Source organism: Sturnira hondurensis, unplaced genomic scaffold, assembly GCF_014824575.4.
Source record: "Sturnira hondurensis isolate 20B ecotype Veracruz unplaced genomic scaffold, ASM1482457v3 Scaffold0004136, whole genome shotgun sequence".
In the NCBI taxonomy this organism is placed as follows: Eukaryota; Metazoa; Chordata; class Mammalia; order Chiroptera; family Phyllostomidae; genus Sturnira; species Sturnira hondurensis.
Window position 1 is genome coordinate 51,936,084 of NW_028076767.1, and position 18,946 is coordinate 51,955,029.

Sequence of the window (18,946 nt, forward strand, 5' to 3'; positions counted from 1 at the left end):
TTACCTGAATCTTATATCTGAAGTTTAGGCCTGATTGTATTCCTTCCCTGGAACAAACTTCCATTGATTCCTTAGTATACTGAATATTGAATTTAAGACTGAAGAATATGCCCATGACTGACATGTATTTCTCAATGCTCTCTAGAATGCTGTATGTCTTGGTGAAACTAAACTAACGGACATTCCCTAAAGTTCCTCTGGCTTTCTCACTCAGCCTGTGTGTGTAATTATCCCTTTGGCCTGAAATTTCTTCTTTCCACATATCTAAATCCACTGGATTATTCAGCTAGCTAGGTAGCTAATGATAATCTATGTATCTCTTGGTAGAAATAAATTTTGTTGTAATTAGGTTCTACCTAACATGCATGCAGAATGATCTTTCAAACTATACTTAGTAGGAAAAGCAGAAAATTTAAGATGCAGATGAGATCAATGTTAAAGATAACCAGGAAGAGTGAGTTTTGATCTGGACTCCAAAAATGTGAGATGTGAGGTTCGGCCTTGGGCCAGAGAAAGCCATTTCCACAGACAGGGCAGAGTTCTCTAATTAGGTGAAGGGCAAGTGTTCAGTGAGAAGACATACATAACAGCAAATAAATAAATACCTTCACTTATCTTCCAGAGTTGAGAGCAAGGAGTAAAATTGGTTCAGCTGCCTCAGCCTCATCCCTCCCTTGCCCTCTGAGGTCCCGTTTTTTCCAGCCCTCAATTACAGTTCCCAAGAACGCAGAGAAAGATCTGATGTTATTTTTATCTTCATTTATAATTTCATTTTCTTCATTTATTCAACCCATGCTTGTTGACTACTGACATGTTCCAGGCCCAGTATTAGCCGCTACAGAGAGAAAGATGAGGTGAAAGATAAAAGAATAACTGGAGCATTTCTAATGCTTATGAGGGGACAGTTTAGCAAATAACATGTGCTATATTAGTATTGGGCTGCTTAACTGGTTATTTTTTGACTCTCCTATATATTCATCACCCTTACGTTCCTTGTTCAGCACCTGGGGAGGCTGACCCCCTGCAGATAGTATCCTCTATTAGGATAAGATTAAGATTAATAAGGTTGTTTTGCCCCCTGACTTTAATCGGATGCAGTTGAGAAGAGGCACCACCAAGGTATGCACAAAAAATGCCTCACACACTGAACCTGACAAGCTCAGGGGAGGTCCACATGGTGGCCTTACAAACTCAGAGACCTAAAGTAACCACATAGGATGGTCCGAAATTAAAACTTTCTAACTGAAAACCAGTTCTAGGCCAGTATCTTCTTTCACAACGGCCAATCTTTACTTTAACCTAGTCCGTCTATTCTCTTTTTGCATCTAAATAGTATACCTTTGGAATAGCAAAGTAACCTCCTATTTTCTAGACCTCTCAAAATGCAACCAAGGCACCAGAGTGGAGACCACAAGTCCCCTCACTGTACTATTATCATGTAATTGTTCACTGTTAACTATCCTACACCCACCTATGGACAAGCAGTACGTGTCTATCATTGTACTTTTCATCCAGTCTCAGAGATTTCCTCACTTTGCTTTCTCCTGCTTCCCCAATCTATCACCAATGGATTTCGTGTAAGCCCCTCAATTCTTCCCCCTTTGATTCTGATGTATAAAAAGGTGATAAAACTGCCATTTTCCAGAGCATTTTGCTCCCTGACAATTGTTGTCAGTTCAAGTCAAATACACCAAAACATTCTTGCAGATTTGGATATTTCTTACGTTGACAAAGGTATTGAAGACAAGAAAGAGCGAGAGACCAAAGTACGTATTTTTTCTGCTTTTTACTGCTTTGTGCTTTGTGCCTTTGGCTTTATCTCTCCAGGTCGACAGCTCACTCTAGGTCAGGGATGTCAAACTCATTTCACCAGCGGCCACTTCAGCCTCACGGTTGCCTTCAAAAGGCCAAATATAGTTTGAGCTCCTTAACAGTTAAGGGGGAATTACATTTCTACCGTCCTAAAATTATTTCAGCCCATTGAAAGCAACACGAGGCTGAGGTGGCCTGTGGTGAAAATGAGTTTGACCCTCCTGCTCTAGGTGATCCCATTTCCAACCACAGGTTGTTCATAGGGGCTGTTACCTCACACAGCTGCAGGGATTACTCTGGTAACAAGAGTATTTGACCTGCAATGTCAAATATTCTTTTGGTTCATTTATCATGGGGTGGTTAAGAAGGAAGTAGATGGGTGGCCTTCTAGACTATGGCTTACTTTAAACAACCAGAAAAATTCTAATGTCTGAGGCATAAATCTCCCTTAAATCATCATAATATAAATTCATGGTCTCTCATCGAGTTTCCAGGCTCCAACCAGTTCATAGAGAATGCCTTCTTTGACATGGAGACCAGATTTTTTGGAAGCTAGAGCCTGCAATACCACCACAGAACACACTGTATATCTTCTTCCAAGTCTTCCTCAGAAGCACATGTGACATACAGCTAAGATTGAAAATGTCCTGTGAAATGGGACAAGTTGAGGCCTCTGGGGAGCTGTTAAATACTAGCCTTAGGTTTACACTACTTTCAATAGAGTGGTACACCGCTACGGTCCAGCGGTGAATTGGTTTTCCTATTGCTGCTGTAACAAATTACCACAAACCCAGTGGCTTCGAACAACACAAATTAATTTTCTTACAGTTCTGGTGGTGGGAAGTTTAAAACGAGTCCAACTGGACTGAAGTCCAGGCGTCATTACAGCTGCATTAGGCTCTGGGGTAGAATTCATTTCCTTGCTTTTTCCAGCCGCTAGAGTGTGCCTAAAATGCATTCCTTGGCTCATTTATCTCCCGAGCCATGGAAAGAGCTTATGCCAAGAAAGAGCAGGTGGAAGCCCCTGGCACTGTCCCTCCACGACTGTATAGTGAACTCACAGCAGCACTACATCCCTGGGCAAGGACATGTGGGAATGCTGGTTTCCTATCTGGCTCTAAATTAACTTGCCTGTTCAGCCTGTGCAAACTAAAACGGATAATGAAAATGACTATGGATCAATCCCAGCTGCCATTTCAGGTATGGTAACCTGACTGGATCAAACAATACAGTCTGAGTGTCTGGGGCTAGTAGCCTGATGAGTACTTTTTTTTCTTGAGTTTAATTAATAAAGACCAACTAAAAATGTTTTCCTTTACCTGGAAGGGGCAACAGTTTATTTTACCATTTTACTCCAGGCCTTAGTCAACTCTCTTGCTCTCTGTTATAGTATATAGTCTACTGAAAACTTGATCATCTTGATATCCCATACAATACCACACTGGTCGATTACATTGGTGAAATTGTACTAATTGGCTCTGGCATACAGTAAGTATCAAGTTTCTTAGATGCTTTAGTGAAATTAATGTGGCCACGTGGTACAGGATAAATCCCGTGAAGATATTTGAAATGTCAAGGCATCCAGTGGTTGAAAGCATGTCAGGATATATCCACTAAAATGAAATAAGTCACTACACCTTGTACGCCCACCACCAAGAGGGACAATGTTTGCCACGACTCTGGCTTTTGGAGACACCATACACCACACGCCACAGATGGATGTGCTTCCCCAGCCCATTTGCTCAGTAACCTTTGAGGCTGTTTTGAATGGAGCCTGCAGCAAGAGAGTGTTCTCTCGGTCTAGGCTATAGTGCAAGCTGCCCTGATTTTAGTGACTAGGGCTTTAATGATGGAGTAAACATAATAGTTACACAATAGTGGCAACTGGAGATGCTGTACAAAGCCTTGAGCAAGCCCCAGGAGAATCACAAAGAATATGCCACTGGTTTTTAGAACAAAGCCACACCACCTTTAATGTATTAGATATCTATTGATGTTTAATAAAATATCTCAAAACTTTGGTAGCTCATCTTGGATAATGGCTACAATAGCCAATGACTATTCATTGTATGAAAATTAGTTCCTCTTTTTTAAAATTTTTGTGTGTTTCTTTTTTCTCTGCCCTGACCATGACCCCAGTGCCTCTTCCTCAGAATTGATTTACTTTTTAAATGTTTTAAAAAGATTTTATTTATTTATGTTTAGAGGGGAAGGGAAGGAGAAAGGAAGAGACATATCAATGTATGGTTGCCTCTCATGCGTCCCCTGCTGGGAACTGGCCTGCAACCCAGGCATGTGCCCTGACTGGGAATTGAACCACGATCGCCTGGTTCGTAGGCCCGCACTCAATCCACTGAGCTACACCAGCCAGGGCTACTTTTTAAATTTTTTATTAAAGCATAGCTGTATGATATTATATTATTTTCAGGTATATGACATAATGATTTGGCATTTATATACCTGACGATTTGATCATCATATTAAATTTAGTAACTATCTCTCACTGTGAAAAATTATTACAATATTATCAACTACATTCCCTGTGCTGTATATTACATCTTCATGGCTTACTTTTTTAAACCTGGAGTTTTCTACCTTTTACTCACCTTCACTTTTTTTCACCCTTCCCCCATCCCTCTCAGTTCCTCTTGGTAGAGACTGAAAGCATGATTATGGAACACCCATTATATCCATTTGCTTGGGCTACAGTAACATAGCACTGCCAACTGGGTGGCTTAAACAACAGGAACTTATTGTCTCTCAGTCTGGCGATTGGAAGTCTGCAAACGAGGGGTTGACAAGGTTGGTTCCTTCTGAGATCTGTGACGGAAGGGTGTGTTCCAAGCTTCTCTCCTTGTCTGGTCGCTGACTGCCTTCTCCCCATGTGCCTTCACACATCATCTTCTCTCTGTGTGTGCCTGTGTCCAAATTTCCGCTTTTTATGAGGACGCTGGTCATATTTGACTAGAGCCCTCCCTTAATGACTTCTTTTTAACCTTTTTACTCCTGCAAAGACCTGATCTCTAAAGGTCACTTTCTAAAATACTGAGGATAAGGAGTCCGACATATCTTTTTTGGAGGGGACACAATTCAACTCATAACACCAAGTAACTCTACAACTGATTGCTACCTGATCCACCAAATGATAGTTGGGCATGTTCAGCAGCATCCCATTTGTAAGTGAAATGGTATCTAAATGATTAGGAGAAGAGCCTAAGTGTTCCAGAGGCACAAGAAGTTAACATGAGCCCTGACCAGTGTGGCTCAGTGGGTTGGCCATTGGCCCACAAAGCAAAAGGTCACCAGTTCAATTCCTGGTCAGGGCATATGCCTGGATTGTGGGTTTGGTCCCAGTTGGGGCATCTACAAGAGGCAATCAATCAATGTTTCTCTCCTTCTCTTTCTCTCTAAACATAATTAAGTAAATAAAGTATTGTTTTAAATATTTTATTTTACTCTTTTTTAGAGAGGAGTAAGGGAGGAAGAAAGAGAGGAAGAGAAACATTAAGTGTGGTTGCCTCTCACGCGTCCCCCACCAGGGAGGGACCTGGACTGCAACCAAGCATGTGCCCTGACTGGGAATCGAACCGGCGATCCGTTGGTTCTCAGTTTGGCGCTCAATCCACTGAGCCACACAAGTCATGCCTAAATAAAGTATTTTTTTAAAGTTTGCATGAGTAGAGAGTTTGGACTTCATGGGGCCTCTTCAGTGTTTTTCTCTCATCACACACCTATAGTTTTTGTGGAGAGTACTGTATAACCAAGCAACAGGGGACAGAAGAGTGGGCCTTTTGCAAAGTAAGTTGGTACCTGTCATGAAGTGGATGGCTGCTACACCACAGCCGCTCTCAGGGATGCCCAGAAATACAGCAGAAAGAGAAATCTTAGCAGACAGAACTTTGAGTAGTACATCTGTTTTTGCATTTTGCATGTAGAGATGATCTATTATAAGATTATACTAACTCACAAGTAAGTGGTGGCTAATGTGTCAGCCAGCTGTTTCCCAGAGATTTAAAAACAAAACAAAACAAAAACAAAACAAGATTGAAAGACTGGTGGCAAAGGGATCTGGGTGAGGAAATATGTGAAAGAATTTTGTGAAATGAGCCCCAAGTCCACAGACATCACCCCGCCTCTCCTCAGCCTCTCTAGAGCTTGCTGGCTGTACGGTGGTGTAGGAGGCGAAGTAAGCATAGCCTCAGATGTATGGATGTCTCTCCCCAAGGCTGATGTGACTTGCAGCTTCCTTCCTCCATTGCTGAGCATACAAACTGGAGAGAGCAGAGCCCAACACTGAGCCACCCAGTATGGCACTGTTCCTTGTAGTCCTTGTTAGATGGTCTGTTGTCACAGCTCCAGCAACACTGGCTGACTGGCCAGCAGTTGGAAGAGGAAGGAGCAGAACAATCTGAAAGAGACTTGTAAAGGCAGAATTGGTGGCCAAGCAAATAGCAGGACAGTAGAGAAGAAAACCTGAAATGACTAAAGCTTTCAGTTTTTGTAAGTGATGAATGAGGTTCCTTTTAATGAAGACACAGAGATGATCAGAGAAAGGTGGGTAGGGTGATGGAGAAGGTAAAGAGTTCAGGTTGAGCCTCCGGAGGTGGGTGTGTGTAAGTGTATGCACGTATCCTCAGCAGCTAGAGGTCAAGAGGGGAAAGGTCCCTGAGTGCAGAAGCAAAGTCTGAAATGGAGATAAAGACGGGAAATTTGAATTTATCCATCGTTTTAATGCTCTATAAAACTTTGCATTTTTAATTTTTTTTACCTCTAACTGTGGACAGGGAGGCTTTGGTTTTCCGCTGCAGTGAACAAACAGAAGAAACCTTTTGGAAGGTAAGAGTAGCACTTATCCTCAAGAGAAGGACCCTAAAGGCAAATGTGTACCTGTGTGTTTTATACTGAAAGTGCCAAGTGCACAGGCCTCATCTGCGCTGTTCTTTTTCTCTACCTCGGCTTCTGAAAGAGAGTCTGGTACATTAGAGGTACTAATATCTGCCCCTTAGCTATTAGAGGAATGGACGGAATAAATGGGAGGATGTGGAGATGAATGAATGGGTGAATAAACAAACCTACAGGGCATAAAGGGGAGCTGGATGAAGGCCAAGCCACATCTGCCAGTTTTCTCTTCCAAATCTTTTTTGCAAGACTGGAAGATGAGAGGCCACGTAGGGCAGTGGTTAAGAACATGGTTCTGAATTCATGCTCCACGACTTCCTAGCTGCGGGAAGTGGCCCGGTGACTTAACCTCTCTGTGCCTAGGCTTCCTTCCTGTAAAATAAACACAGTAAATTCTCAGAGCAGCACCTGGGGCGGGGGGGGGGGGGGGGGGGGGGGGGGGGGGGGGGTGGGGGGGNGGGGAGTAAGTTTCACACAAGTGTTAGTGTTATTATTTTGGCATCTTAATGAGAAGGTAAGCCTACAAGACAAACCGGAAATCCCCTGCTGAGGGTGAATTCAGATAATTAGTCTAAGATTCATTCGCATGTGAACAATCACCTTTTCTTTCTTTTTGCCTTCTGGAAGCTTTAAACACCCAACTACTCCCCCAACAAGGCATTCACTGGCAAGAGACAGAGACCTGGATTTTCGTTCCAGCTGCCAGCAGTGTGAGTTCTGTGCCTCTGCTGAGCCTTGTCTGGACTCGGCTCCTTCGCCTGCCCTCGCGAGGTTGCAGGAGCCTAGCTCGAAGGTTTTGCTCTCATAAAACGGACCACGGTCCCGGCGTCGGTAACCTCAGAGTGCACGTCGGATGCTGGGCACCAGCGTACCCCTCGCACTAGGGTCTCACAACCGCCCCCGCGAGTCCCCGGAACTCCGCACCCTGCGCGCTCCGGCCGTCGCCCGGCACAGCCCGCGGGAGGTGTCTCTCGGGCGCCCCCACGGCCGGGATGCCGGTGTCCCGAGTTGGCGCGCCTTCTCCCGCAGCCTGCCCCGCGGCCTTTTATACGTAGCTGCGGAACTCTCACTAATGTTTAACTCCCGGCCGAAACTTGCTAGCGGCAGGGCTGGACGCGCATCTGGGTGGCTAGCCTGACTTCTGCCTGCCCTCCCCGCTCCAGACGCTCAGTTCCGAGGAGACGCTGAAGATGAAGGTGAGTAGCGCGCCTCTTGCTTCCCCAGCCCCAGGGTTGAGCTGTAGGTGCCTCTTCACCAAACCCTCCCCAAATTGTCCCCAGCACCTCTCGGAAACGGACCAGGGCCTCCCATTAGGCGGAAGTTCCAGGACCACCCTCTGACAGGTGAAGGGACGCCACAGAGCTCTCGCCTGGCTCTTGGACCAGGGAGGTTTCTGCTAGACCCAAGCACTGAGGCTTGGACGACCCGGAGAACCACCCATTAAACATGCTCCTGAACCCTCGCTTGGCTTCTGACGTGCAGGCATAGAGTGCTCAGAGGCCACAAGTTCAAGGGCAACCGCTCTTACTTCTTCCGACTGGCTCACTCCAAACACTCCCAACCCACTTGGACCCTCTTCCAAAGCGCGCCCACAGGCAAATTCGGCTGACACAGGTGCAGCCTAGGCCCCGACCCTCTTATCCAGACTGGGGCTAAAGGGCTTCTTCTAATTGGATATGGTCTAACCGGCTTACAGACGCAATGGAAGGTGCTCATGGGACTGCTGGGGACTGCTGCGCTCGTCACCGTCATCACAGTGCCCGCGGTTCTGCTGAGCAAAGGCAGTAAGTTTGAAATATTTAAAAGAAATACAACAGGATTGGAGACCAGGATCTGGTTCTGTTTTGCCACACTGAGGAGAACGAGGGAGTTTGCTGGGGGCTGGAACCGGTGCGACAGGTTGGAGCTGAGGTTTCCCAGGCGTTGCTGCCGCTGCTTCTAGGGCAGCAACTAACTTCACTCACTTCGCAGGGTCTCCAGCGTCGAAGTTGCGAGAGCCTTGCAGCCGCCGCGTTTAAATGTAGTGAAGACGTACTTCCTGAAATTAGGGGGAAGTCTTAGGATTTTTTTTGGTAATACATTTAAATTAAATTTTGTAAATGGTCGTGGTTGTGATCTTCAAAGGAAAAGAGACAGTGTTTAAAGATCCGAAATGCCACGGGGGCTGGCTGGGGAGGAATAAGAAAGTAAGCCCTAGAGTGCAGTTTTGAGAAAACAGTGCCCAGGACCTCCCTATAGTTTCCATTCTGGAACGACGGCAATCCATCAGAGGGCGGTGCGGGAAAATAACTGTTTGACAACTTATAGAAGTTATAAAAGTTAGTACTGTAGAGTTGAATCATAAAGCTGATGTACATAAAGTTGGTGTAATAATATTCAGAGGGGGTTAGAATCAGTGATGCTCTGGTGGGTTCTTTCTTTTAAAGCCACCTTCACTTATTGTAGCTCAGCAGCTGTTCCAGTTCAGCCCTAGTTCTTAATATAAAGCATTCATATAATGGAATACACACTATTGGATGCAAGCAAGTGAGAACTGGCTTCCTCTGGCCCAGTGCTCCATTTCAACATTCACTTTCATTTCAGGGCTACACATTCTAGGCAGATAACTGAAGCATTGACTCTGGACGGTGTAGACAACCAGGAAATGGGTAGATAGTACCTATATTCTGAGGGTGTCTTATCCAGATTTTAAGGTGGCTGTTCAGAATTAATTTCTGGAGCTATCAAAAACCATGTTTGCCTGGCAATTTCAGGGTCAGGGCAGAGATGCCAAAGGTTAACTAACCTGGTGTGTTGACCTATTGATAATAACTTTAATTACTTAAAGCAATAGTGATGGCCATTTTAGACTGTTAAATGGTATCAGTCCACTTACATTTGGCTCTTTGTTGTGCACTGCAGAAATATAACTCTTTTCATAAAGTGACACTTTGTATATTCCCACACACAGAAAGCCAAAGGACTAGCCATCCACATGATCAAAATATATGCATGTCTTAAATTGTGTTCCAGACACTGTGCTAGTTGCTGCAAAGACAGATTAAATTTTATAAATGTGAAGATCTTTGACCTTAAGGAGTGTAGTTTAGTGGGAAGCAGATATGCAAAAAAATCAAAGTAACCAGAATAGCTATTTTTCTCCAAAATATCAATGAGGCACAGGAACAATGAGTAAAGATAATTATCAGGAATTTTCTTGCCTTAATGAACCACTTGAAATGAGTGGTGAAATTTGCCTAGGGGTTTGGATCACACAGCTATTTTCCGTGGGGTTTGGTCACAGAAACTACACAGGTTGCTGGTGGGTTTTTTTGTTTTTTAATTCTCACCCAAGGAAATATGTATTGATTTTTTCTTTTAGAGAGTGAGTGAGGGAGAAAAAAGGGAGGAGGCAAAGAGAGAGAGAGAGGGGGGAGACATATATATGAAGTAGAAACATAGATCTGTTGCTTCCTCTATACACCCTAACCCACAACCTAGATATGTGCCCTGACTGGGAATCAAACCTGCAACCTTTTGGTGCATGAGCCAATGCTCTAACCAACTGAGCCACCCCAGCCAGTGATACATGAGTTTTGTTTTGCTGAGTGACTCATGAAGCCTAGGGAGAGGCTGTCTTATTACCTCCCTTAAGGAGCACTTAATCTCCTCCAAATGAAACTTGAACAAATATTTCAAGAGTATCCTCTTTGATGAGGACTTCTTGAGAAATTCAGGTGTCTCCACCAATGATTGTGACTCAGTAAGGTAATTTAGAGAGGCTTGAGCAAATTTATCTGGGGTTAGAAGGATAACTTCTGGGAAATCATGGGAAAGACTCTCACAAGAAGGTCCTTTTGTGAGGAGGCTTCAATGGTTAACATCAGTCTCTGGAGGTAAGATTTTCCAGAGTGAATGTCTTGAGCATCAATACAGGGACACAGATCACATCATCTAATCTGGGATTATAGAAGGACTCAGCAAGAGAGGAAGGTAGGCAGCAAGAAAAGGAGTACAATTTTAAACTGTAGGCAATGGAAAGCTGCTGGATAATTCTGGGTATGGGTGAACTGTTGGGTGTGATAGTGGGAAGGTGGGTCGAAGTAGAGCAAGGCTGGAGAGAAGGTGGGGGAAGTGTCCCAGAGACCGACGGTGCACAGCAGAATATGGAAGCTATATAGAACTACTGAGAAATGTGAATGATTAGACTTTGGTCATTGGGAACATAGGAAGTAAGGTGAGTCTGGCTAAGGATGCCTCTTGGGCAACTGGGTGGAGACGTGGTTTCATTGTGTACTTTATTTACACCACCTCTCAAGTTATTTGTCTCCTCATGTTTCTTAATTGCCATGTACAGTATGTATATTTGAGGAGAAAAGGGAAATCATCTTGTTTTGAGTCCTGGTTTATCACAGCATATGCACTAACTTAGCTTCACCATTCCTGGGCTGTGCCATTGTAAGGGACAGCATTCTTACAAATGAGCCAGTGTTTTCACCCGAGAACTGTCCTGTATGTCATCAATTTAAGTTTAAAAACAAACAAATACCTGGAAGTAAGAGAGGAAAGATGAAATATAAATGAAGAGGAAAGGAAAAAATAGAGAAAAGGATGGAAGAAACATTTCGATGGAGAAAAACAAAATGCTGGCTATGTGGAAAGCAACAAAATAAACAGCCAAAAGTAAATAGGAAGACATGAGCAAACCCAAGTTCATCCCCTGAGAAGCTGGTTTAAGAGAAAGTTAAGTGCTTCCATGTGAAAAGATGACTTCAGCAGAACCAGACATAACCAGAAAGGCGGTAGGGAATGAGAGACAGGGAGACACTGCTTAGTACTACCGTCGGTTTTTTTTAGAATAGAAACTCCTTTATGTCAGGAATGATGCATGTAACTAAGCAAAATGAAAAGTTCACCTCCTTCTTTACATGTAATAAATACCGTATTTTGTTTTAAATGCCTCAAATATCCTATTAAAAGTATGTTACATATTTAAACATTCAGTTTCCCAAAGAATCGGCTGTAAAATTGTATAAAAGTACTTGACTCATAATGGAATAATAGGAATCATCATGATGGCTTAGTGGCAGTAAAACATTCTCACTCCGTATTTGTGATGTCTATATTTCCCTCTTTAAATTATATTATAGGCTGAGTTTTTTAAGTATTTGTCAAATAGTTTTGTTATTGTATTTTGTTGTTTGACAAATGGTTTTATTATTGAATTTTATTATGGAACAGAAACATATTTCTTCTTTCTTTTGCACCTCTTCAGCAGTAACTTTCCTCAATACCCTTTTTGTCAGTGCATAGGAAATTTGACTGCTCACCCAGCCATTCATAACAAAAGAAAACCCAAATGTGAGGGAGACAGGAATAATCAAGAGAAAGAAAAGATAACATCTATGAAGTTTGCCTAAGGAAGTCCAGGATCTATTCCAGGCTTAAAAGCACAGAAATAAGCCTGAATGGAAGCTTTGTATATATCAGGGACAATTTCTAAACAGTGAGCTCTGTAAAGGCTCACATTGACTGCAGCTAGCCCAGTTTACTATTGTCAACCTTCGTCCAGGGCTGTGAGGTCAGTGGGTTGGTCTTTTCAGGCCAGCTATTTTGGCTTTTGGTTCCCAGCCCTAGTATATGCCTTAGATTGTTCTCTCTGAGATATCTTGCCTCTCAACACAAAAGGGATCAGAGAGAAAAGGGGAAGACTGTTTGTCCAAATGATGGATAGAGAAAGAAAACATGAAGGGAATGATGGGAGCTACATCTGTATACTTGAAATTTTATGACTTAAAGTGCCGAGGCCTACAGAGAGTGGGACTGTAAATACATGCAGGGCTGCCTTGCTTGTGGAAAGGAAGGGATGCAAAGGTGTAGTCACAGCAAACATTATTCCCTCTGGGCCAGGTATGGGCCTGAGGGCTTCCAATATACTTCTCATTTGATCCTTATGACAGACTTTTGGAAAGCTACTATTATCATCTCCATTTTTATACCCGATTTTCAGAAACTCTGAGAGGGTGCTTTACTTATTTATTACTGCACAATGAATTACCCCAAAACTTAAAACAATAAACAGTGTCGTTATGTTACAGTTTCTGTGAGTCAGGAATTTGGCTGCGGCTTAGCTCGGTGGCTCTGGCTCAAGGTCTCCCATGAGGCTACAGTCAAGGTGTCATCTGAAAAGCTGACCGGAGCTGGAGGATCCACTCCCAACCCTCTTACATGGTTGTTAGCTAGAGGCCCCGCCATGGGGGCCTCTCCTTAGTGTACCAGGACAGCTGGCTTCCCTTAGAATGAAGCATCTTAGAGCGCAATCAAGTAGGAAGCTGCAGTGCCTTGTATGACCTAGCCTCATACGTGTGACCAGTGGTTTGTAACCACCACTTCTGCTGCATTCTGTTCTTCATACAAAGTAACCCTGATACAGTGTGATGAGGTGTTACACAAGGGCGTGAATACTAGTGGCAGAGATCACCGGGGGCCCTCTTAACCAAAAAAGGTAAGGAACTTGCTCTAAGTTCCACAGAGTTGGGGTTAGGCAATGTGCCTCTAGAGCTGGTGTTCTTAAACATGAGTTATTGTTAGCTTGTGATCCAGTTTAAAGTTAATGAGGCCATATTAGCATGAATATCACAACCTCCCATCCATGTGCCCATATTATATTTTCATGACTGCTGATCCATGGATGCTACGTGTTCCGAAGGAAAGCACCTCCTTTTCTGCCTAAAGTTCTAGATGGGCAACACCTTCCAGCCCAGACGGACATCCCACATTTTTGGCTGGTCTTATTTAGTGTTTTTAGCAGTAGTAAGTCCAGATTTACCGCTTGCACAGAATCATACTTGCTTTGTTTCCAACACACACTATATTATTTCATTTGATCTTTATGAAATAACCCATTTCAGAGAGAGAGGTATCACTATCTTGACTTTTTACACTGAAGAAATGAAAGCATAGAAGTTTAGGGCTTTGTATAAATGGTGGGCGTAAAATAGATGGGGGAGAGGTTAAGAATGGTATAGGAAACAGAGAAATCAAAGAACTTATATGTACAACCCATGGACATGAACCAAAGGGCAGGGAATGCTGGAAGGTTGCGGGGTGCAGGGTGGAGAAGGGGTAAAGGGGAACACTATAATAGCATAATCAATAAAATATACTTTAAAAAAAGTTTAGGGCTTTGTGAGTGAGTATTAGAACTTGGGAATCCAAGTCTTTTGCCTTCTGGCTTTTCCTGAGTCTGCATGTTCTTATAAAAAATGCTCTGGTGAGAGTTTTTCTAAGTTAATGATAAATCACTGTTTTATGGCTTGATGCTAGCCCTTTTATTCTTGTAAATCAGTACCTTGTAAATATGTTTACCCTCAGTTTTCCAAGCCCCATTGTGACCTCAAATAGAGGGTGTGTCCCTCCGTCTGATAGTAAAGTGAAACCAGAGCTTCTGAGTTGGCGGTTTTATTTTTGCCAAGTACTGTATTTGAAGTTTTACACTGTACTTCAAAATTATAATTTTCTAAGACGTTTATTCTTAACTTAATAATAAACCATTTGCTTTACTTAAAGGTACACATTAATGTGCAATTTTTTTCATTATTTTCATTCACTTGGGGTGTTAGTAGACCCACAAGCTTAGGTCACATAATTCAGCATCGAAAGCCAAAGAAACGGAAGTACAATAACTTAAGGCAGAGCCAAAGACAACAGGGACTTTATTCCTGGCATTACAAGGGCCATGGGGCTCAGGATCTATAATGGAAGAAAAGGGGGTCTGAGGAGTGGGTATCTGGTGGATCCTACCACCCGCCCCTTCCCTAACTTCACACTGGTTCGCCCGAAACTGGCTGGGTGGCTCCTGTCACCTTAATACCACCTTGGTAGGGCTGATATCTCCTCTTCTTGCTTTCCTCAGCTGTGTACAGCCCCACCTGCTCAAGCTCAGGTCCACGAGTTTAATGGATGGCTTCTATTTTCCTGTGGTTTTTCTTTATTTGTTTATTCCACTTAAAATCTCCTCAGGGCTAAGTCCCTGTAGTGGCCAGGTTCCATATTTGTTAACTCCTCAACACGCACTGAATGTTTCCAGCATGGCAGATATCATTGCATGGACAGGGACCTGGTCCTAAAGAGTAGATATCAGGACCCCTGCCATGGTCCTTTACAGTCCATGGGGCAGTAGGCAGCAGGCAAACACCGAGTAACAGCAGACAGGACAAAAACAGTGTGCTGGAGAGGATGGCAGGACACAGAAAGGCATTTCTTTTTATTTCTAAGCCTAAGTGTAGCAGGATCTTATTTCCGCTTCCGTAATATGTCTCTGACTTCCGTGTAGGTAGTGGTGGAGGGGGATGATGAGAGGTGGCTTGTCCAGGTGAGAGATGGCAGATTGGAGTGGGTGGTAGCATAGGAAATGTATTTGAAAAAAGGCAGGATGTATTTTGGAGGTAAGTCATAATGTATGGAAAAGTGAAGAGTGAGGAAGAATAGAGACAGGGATGACTCCTTGAACAGCTTGCTGGATCATCAAAGTAGAGAATTCTCTCTTGCTCTCATGAATCTATCCTTCTGACAAGAGCTAATCTGCAATGGCTCCCCTGACCTAACTCTGTCTTCCTACTGAATTTGCCTCCTCTTTCCACTGCAGAGCTCAGGAGGGCCTTCTGAATCATGTACCCGGCACACACATGTCTAAAGAGGTAATTCTCCAAGTCAGCACATACTTATCGAGGATTATCTGTGTGTCGGGCACTTTGGTGGTCACTAGAGATATAAAAGTGATAAGGACTTTGTCCCCAAGTAATTCACAATTTTAAAGGAAACATAAACATTAACTACAACAAAAAGTACTAAATGTCTTTCTAGCAAATGATCAGAGCACTTTGGCAGTATTAAAAAGTGAATGAAAAATGCTGTCCAGGGAAGTGTGCACAGAAGGCAACCAAGAGTGAAGAGTTAACAGTTTACAGGCCTGAATACACGCCTTCCAATCGTGCCCCCGTCAGACTGGCATCCAGGCATGCAGACACCTAGCGGGCACTGCTCAACGATGCACAGCCCCTCATCCTGTATGAAGAGTGTATCGGGATGTTTTGGACTACAAGTAACAACAGAAAACCTGACCACAGTTTGCTAAAAATTGGGAGTTTTCTTATGGTGTTATCATTAGCTTTTTATGTCATTGGAAGTGAGGAATTAAGACAGTTACCACAGTGATCCGACAACATTCTCAAGGACCCAGATTTGTTCTGTCCTTCAGCTCTGCATTTCAGTCTCAGACTGTGGTTGGCTTTCGTTCTCAAGCTTGGCTGCCACAGCAACATAGCGTTTGCTCACACTGCTATTTCACAAGGCAGAAGGGGACACTGTTCCTCATGCATAACCTGTTTTATCAAAGACAAAATCCATTTCCAGAAGTTCTTCAGCCCAAGGCAGATGTTCCTTCATGTCTTTTTGGCCAGATTTGTGTGTCTTGTTCCCTTCAAAACTGATCATTGGCAAAGGGAATGGATTACCAAGCTTTGGACTCACTAGATTAATCAAGATTCACCTTTCTGAGATAATGAGGAAACTCCTTCCTTAGCCCATGGAAGAAAAAGGTGGAAGAGGAAGGTTAATTACCTAAATTGAATTGGGAATTCTAAAAGAAAGAATTGGGGGTTGTCATGTAGGCATATTATATTTTTATTATTGCTCTTTCTTTATTACATTAAAAAGATTTAGTTCACTAACAAAAGAAAATAGATGTCAAGCCAGCACCTATCGCCAAAGAATCTGAGCATATAATTCTGTCCTTCCCCTCTTCTCACTTTCTTTCCTACCCACGTGAGTTTATTGCAAAACAGGGTGTTCAGATGTTGCCTTTTTTATCCTGAGAGCAGTTTGAACCTGACACTTGCTTTCTCCTGTCATGCAAAATGATAAAGAATAGGGGAGATTGGATTTTACAACATTTAAGATATAAATCTGAGACTATATAATAGACTGGGTCAGAAACACCTGAGGGAAATTACTCTCAATTTTCTCATAAAAAGCACATACAAGCTCTCATATTTTATCTAATTCATAATGGGAAAATGTAGCACAAGCAGTCAACATAAAATAAAATGGACAAAACTTAAAAATACATGGTAAAAGCTAGATCTGCAAAAGTTGACCTAGAAAGAAGAATTTGAAATAATTCATGGCCATGAAATAAAATAAGTAAATAAATAAAAATAAGCAAAATAACTTCACAATGTCTAGAAGCTACCATCTGTTTGATCTGATATGGACAAAAATAATCTGATGACTCAAATCTTGGTAGCAATATTTCCAAGGAGGAAAAAATTAACTGCATGAAAATGATTCACTGAAATGAAAATGGCTTAACTGTCCTGAAAATCAAATCCATAACCCAACACCATGTGGCCCCTTGGTACTGACCAGCAGAGCCTCCATGTTCCCCACTTGCTCACCTGCCTACTCTCCTGGTAGACTCTCCTGTGTCTCCTCTTCCTAAGCCTCCAGGCCCCCTCCCCATGCTCTTTCTTAGCTGATGACATTGCTTCCTATTTTCATGAGAAAACGAAAGTCATCAGAAAGCCACCAAAATAAATTCCTCATTTCCCTCCAGCCTGTAAGCACCTGTGCACTCACCTGCACGACCTCTCCCAGGGCAATGGATGAACTCCCCAGCACCTGCCCAAGGCCAGCTCCCCTTTTTGCACTGACCCAGTCCCCTTTAGCCTCCTCAAAGACTTGTCTCCAGCTACTTCCCTTGCCTGCTGCATGGCCATTTTCCCTCCCTCTATATAAACGTGCTTTAATCTCTCACGTCCTAGAAAGAAGGGAGAGAGGACCTCCCCCTTCAGACCCCAGATCTCTGCCCATCTCCCAGTCCCTTTGCCTGCTCTGTGTGCCACAAAACTCCTCAGCGAGTTTGCTCTGTGTGCAGTGTCTCTCCTGGCTCCCTCTTAACTACATTGGAATAAGGTTTATCTTCACCCAGCCACTAAAACAGCTCTATTCTCATCAAAGTCTCTAATCTCTGTGTTACTAAACGCAGAGCTCCGTTTTTCCTCTGAGTCTCTCATGCCTGGTCAGTTACCGTCCTCCTTCTCCACCTCCGTCTGGGGTCCCCCTCTCTCCTAATTCCCTTCCACTCTTCTACATGCTCCCTTAGGAGTTCCTCCTCGTGTCTGACTTCTAACCTTGAACCACTCTCCAGGGCTCCATCCTGGACCCTCTTCCCTCTTTTCGCTAGGTGATCTCATTCGCTCTCAGGGCCTTAAACACCATCTATAACCCAACAATACCCCAATTTTTATATCCAGGCCAGATCCCTTTCCTGAATTAGATCCCTTTCCTGAATTAGATCCCTTTCCTGAGCATAGATCCCTATGTGCGTATATGTAGCTACTAAGAACACAGCTCTATCTGGATGTTTTTTGGAATCTCAAGAAGCAGCTTTCAAAAGTCTTTGTCCGTTCAAATCTACTCCTCCCTTTGTACATATTGTCTCAGCAAACAGCAATTCCATTTCTTCCAGCTGCTGAAGCCAAAATCCATGCAGTTCACCTTAACCCCTCTCTTTCATTCACAATCAATATGCAACCGGGCATCAAATTCTATCACTTCTCCCTTCATATTCGTTCAGAATTTGACTGTATCTCACCACCTTCACTGCCAGCACCTTAGGCCAAGACAGCATTGCCTTTCATCTGAATTACTATAAAAATCTCCCTATTTCTTCCCTTACCTCCTTACATTATTATATTTTCAACATAAACAGATAAGGTGATTGTGGTAGACAGAATTTTAAATGACTCCCAAAATTTTCTCACTTTTTCCTATGTACCAATTTCTGCCTCATCTCTGAGATTGTGAGTATGATGGATTCATTTCTGGTAACTAGATTATGTTCTACAGTACACTCCACTTTCAGAAAGGGAGGGGACCTGACGGGCCTGACCTAATCACACGACTCTTTTAAAAGCAGGGCTTTTCTGGCTGCTCACAGGAGGGGTACTCAGAGATTTTAGGCACAATAAAAGATTGGATGTGCCATTGCTGACTTGGAAGATAGAAGGGACCAGATGGCAAGGAATATGGGTGGCCTGCAATAGGTCAGAGGGACCTCTGGCTGGCAGCCAGCAAGGAAAGAAGGGCCCCAGTTCTACACCCATGTGGAACTGAATCCTACCAACAACCTGCACGAACTGGAAGGCAGCTTTTTCTCCAGAGCTTCCAGATGAGAACTCAGCCCAGCCAACAC

General features: G+C 43.3%; 1 protein-coding gene across 1 annotated transcript in view; it reads left to right on the forward strand.

Moving 5' to 3' along the window:
• The first annotated feature begins 7,378 nt into the window (after positions 1–7,378).
• DPP4 (dipeptidyl peptidase 4) overlaps positions 7,379–18,946 on the forward strand; it is an 83,893-nt gene continuing 72,325 nt past the window's right edge. The window contains exons 1-2 of the mRNA XM_037044583.1: positions 7,379–7,907; positions 8,408–8,495. Coding sequence (XP_036900478.1) covers positions 7,902–7,907; positions 8,408–8,495 — 94 coding nt within the window. The 5' untranslated portion in view covers positions 7,379–7,901. The remainder of the gene's footprint in view (positions 7,908–8,407; positions 8,496–18,946) is intronic.